The sequence below is a fragment of the Micropterus dolomieu genome, unplaced genomic scaffold (assembly GCF_021292245.1).
Source record: "Micropterus dolomieu isolate WLL.071019.BEF.003 ecotype Adirondacks unplaced genomic scaffold, ASM2129224v1 contig_13122, whole genome shotgun sequence".
NCBI lineage: Eukaryota > Metazoa > Chordata > Actinopteri > Centrarchiformes > Centrarchidae > Micropterus > Micropterus dolomieu.
Window position 1 is genome coordinate 1 of NW_025742108.1, and position 3,746 is coordinate 3,746.

The 3,746-nt window shown below is 44.7% G+C and overlaps 1 protein-coding gene across 1 annotated transcript; it reads right to left on the reverse strand.

The window, feature by feature from the left end:
- Nucleotides 1–16: 16 nt before the first annotated feature.
- LOC123966307 (bifunctional epoxide hydrolase 2-like) lies at nt 17–3,703 on the reverse strand (the record flags this gene model as incomplete). Its single annotated transcript, XM_046042489.1, has 9 exons — nt 3,641–3,703; nt 3,393–3,464; nt 3,167–3,262; nt 2,976–3,054; nt 1,512–1,546; nt 1,103–1,129; nt 754–839; nt 563–674; nt 17–91 (listed from the first exon to the last, which is right to left on the reverse strand). Coding segments are annotated over exons 3-9 (483 nt in total), but the record flags the coding sequence as incomplete, so codon positions are not given.
- Nucleotides 3,704–3,746: the final 43 nt, after the last annotated feature.

Below are 3,746 nucleotides of genomic sequence, written 5' to 3' on the forward strand. Positions count from 1 at the left end.
GTGTGTGTCTACTCACCGCTTCACCGCTGCTGAAAAAGAAAATCTTAAAGGTCCTCTCCAAGTCTTTCTCCAGCTCGGCCTCCGCCGCGCCCTGCAACACACACAGGTGGACACTTTGCGTTTAGGTGGACAGATCCAGAGCTCTATCGTCATGCGAGTCCCACAGTCAAATCTCTGGCTCGTCTTCTTTAGCTGCCGTCTAGAAAAACACAAATACTTTGGTTTATTTAAATGATCCTTTTCACATTTCTGGTTGTGTCCAGATGAACTAAACTAGATCTAAAGTGTCTGTCAGTGAACTTTAAAGCTGTCTTCTGAACTTTGGACAGAGCCAGGCTAACAGTTTCCCCCCGCTTCAGTCTTTAGTCTGACAGAAAGGGACAGCAGACGAAGATCTCATCATAATGGAATAAAGAGCTCAGCCTGTCGGCTCACGATATAACGTGCCGTGTGTCGTCTGTCGTATAAATATAAAGCCATCGTTGTGTTCACCAAACAAAGATCTGAACTGATCTGAAGTCCCGCCTGTGTCAGCGTGTTAGCATGCTGCAGACAGACTTACAGGTTTCTGGAAGTAGAGCTGGTAGTCAAATCTGGGTTCAGCCTTCAGTCTCTCTGCAGGAGTTACAGAAGGATCGGCGGGGAACAGAGGAGTGTTCAGAGACGCCGCAGCGCTTCACACACAACAACAAACAGGTTTTACTACAGCATCGAGCATCTGGGAGGCGCACCTGAACCTGTGCGTGTGCTCACCTGACTCTCTCAGGATGATACTGAGCCATGGTCCACACCAGAACGCCGCCCCAGTCGTGACCCACCAGGGTGACCTGAGGTATCGCCTGGAGAAGATATTATAGATCTGGGTTCTCCATCAGAACACGACGCGGACGACAAACTGAGATAATCGCCTGAATATCTGCAGCAAGTTTAAAGTCTCTGCAGGTTTATTTTGAACTAAAGTGAAGAGAAACTTTCAGACGTTACTGTAAATTAATGTCACTGTTTCTGGACTAAACAAACTTCCATCAACTCTTTTCATCATTTCATTTAATAGAAATTTGTGCCGCTGAGGTAAGAGTGCGTGTGATATGTTATTACTCACCATTTTGTCCAGAAATGTGATTAAATCCTTGAAGAGAGAGAAAACCTTTAATATTATTCTGTGTAAGCTGCATTACTGTTTGTGTGGCGGTGACACGATAACAAACAGAGGGAGAGATGGTTAAATCTGGTTAAATACAACCATTCTGTCAACATGATGTCACACTAAACCATTAAAGGCTTAAACAAGTCGACCAAGAACAATAAAAAATGCCTTCATGAAGCTAAAAAACTAGGCTTTGCTTTGGGAAACGCTTTGTTTACTTTCCGATGATGTAAAAACATGTAAAACCCTGAGGTCACGTGGAGCAGCGCAGTCATCCTCAACACTTAATGTGTGTTTCAGTAAATGTTTCTCTCCTTTTGTTCAGTGAAACCATGAAGATGAGCGTGTGTTGGTGAGTTTGTACCTGGCAGAGCTGCTCCTGAGAATATTCCTCTGTGTCTGTCGGCGGAGAAACGACAGGTAACCAGGTAAGAACATGAACCTTCAGAATCTGCTGGTTGTAAAATGCTTTTTATACACAGTAAAAGGTCAAAATGGAAAAGTCCTGACGCCAGACGGAGAAAATACTCCACTGCATTCAAAGCTTCCTTTAGTAAAAGCATGTAAGTTTTATCAGCAACATGAACTTTAGCTCTTTTACTGCTGGAGATGTTGAAGGTGGAGCTGGTTTTAACTCCTTTCTCTCCTGTTGGGGATTTAGTCTACAGCAATGCATCACGTCCCTCTGATCATCTGGGAGGTGTTGATACTGTTTGTCTGGCTATATGAATAATGGCTGTATCCTCATCTTCTCGCTCAGAAAGCCTTTCCTTCTCAGGTTTCTTCTTCTGTGACTGTGAGCGAGGCCCTTTTACCCTCTTAACCTCTAACTTAGACACATTAGACGCAGCAGCTTTTAGATTGTTTTAGTAGCAGAAAGGAGCAGAAAAAGTGCAGAACAGCCCTTTTTCATGTTTGACAGGAAAGTGAGGAGGTGAATCACACGCACCTGTGAGGCGAGGGAAGGGGAAAGGAAACACAAGTTAGAGTGAGAGCGACTGAAGGAGGAGAAAAGTCTTTGTGGACATCTCCCCTCATTAAATTAAAGCTCTCTGGGCAACAATGTGCTGCAGGACGTGTGCTGATCCCTGGAGCGGGTTTGGATGGATCTTCTTCTTCTCTGTCTTTGAGCTGCTCCACGTGGACTGTGGACTTCCTGGTCTCTGCCGGACCTGCAGAAAGTGAAGTCTCCTTCCCTGCAGCTCTTCTCGTATCGTCCCGCCTCAGGTTAATGTGCGTCACCTCGTCTTCTACCGTTCAGCCAAACTCAGTCCACGTTTCTGCTCATTGTTTTTATTGACATGATTATTTGGGTTCAATACAAAAAGATTTCCTCGATGATGAAGCTGAAGTGCTCGTGTTTTCTCATGTCACTGTTTTTAAAGTCATGTTCAGGGTTCTGATTCTTATGATTATCAACTCTTATTTGGAATATTTGGACAAACCTACACGCAACAATTTAACTCTAGATTTCCATGTTCTTGGATTAATATTTGACTTTTTCTCCAGATATTTCAGCCCGTCGTCGCCATATTTTAGTAAATATATAAAGTTTAGTTTCTATTGTGAGATATTTAACCGTCCTCGGACGTTTATATTTTTATTTCCTGCTGTATGATCTGCACCTGTTCTGCTGATCTTTTGATTCTGCATTTATTTGACTACATTTTGTCTATTATACGTGTATCTGTTTAACTCTCATGGAAACATTTTTACTTTATCTTTTGATTATTTGTAATTTAAACTTGTTTCCATTCAGAGGAGCAGGAATTTTTGGTTCCACGTTAAAAAGAGCGATTTAGTGTTGACCTTTGACCCACACACACACCTGGGGGCGCTGTGGACTCTCCGTACCCCTTCATGTCCAGAGCCAACACCCTGAACCCTGCTGCTGCCACGGCCGGGATCTACCAGAGAGAGGAGAGGATGTTCAGGCACACGAGTGTTTGCTTTTAGTTTCAATATATAAACGTGTACAACATCCGAACTTTCAGGTGAAATCCAGTCTGAACACGTTACCTGGTACCTCCAGGAGTACCAGCTCTCAGGGAAGCCGTGACACAGCAGAACTGGTGGACCTGAGCCCATTTCAACATAATGAGTCCTCACACCAGGCTGACGCACACACAGAGGAATTATCATTAATGTCACGAGAAAGCAACGTTTCAGCTGCGTCTTACTTCCATCATTTCCTAAACAGACAGCAGGAGGAGAATTCTGTGTTGACCCCGATCCAGATCTTTACCCCGATGGTGACGTAACCATGAGACACTTCATCTGGGCTGCAGGAGGGCGGAGGACTCTCTGCTCCAGCAGCCTGAAACACATGGAAGTGTGGATGTTAGCGTGCTGATGTTAGCGCAGCAGCTGTCTGAGGTCAAACTGACTGATTCAGGCAGCAACATGACCTTTCCTCTGGCACCAGCTGCTGCTCCTGCATCACCCGCCGGTTCCAGCTTCTATGCACTAAAGCCTCATTTCTCTTTTCTTTACCTTAAAGACGCAAATTCTGTCATGATGGGGGGCAGCGGTTCCCGAGAAACGTGGAGTAGAACAACAGCTAAATGAATGAATGTGGGAAAGCTGTGATGCTGCGAGG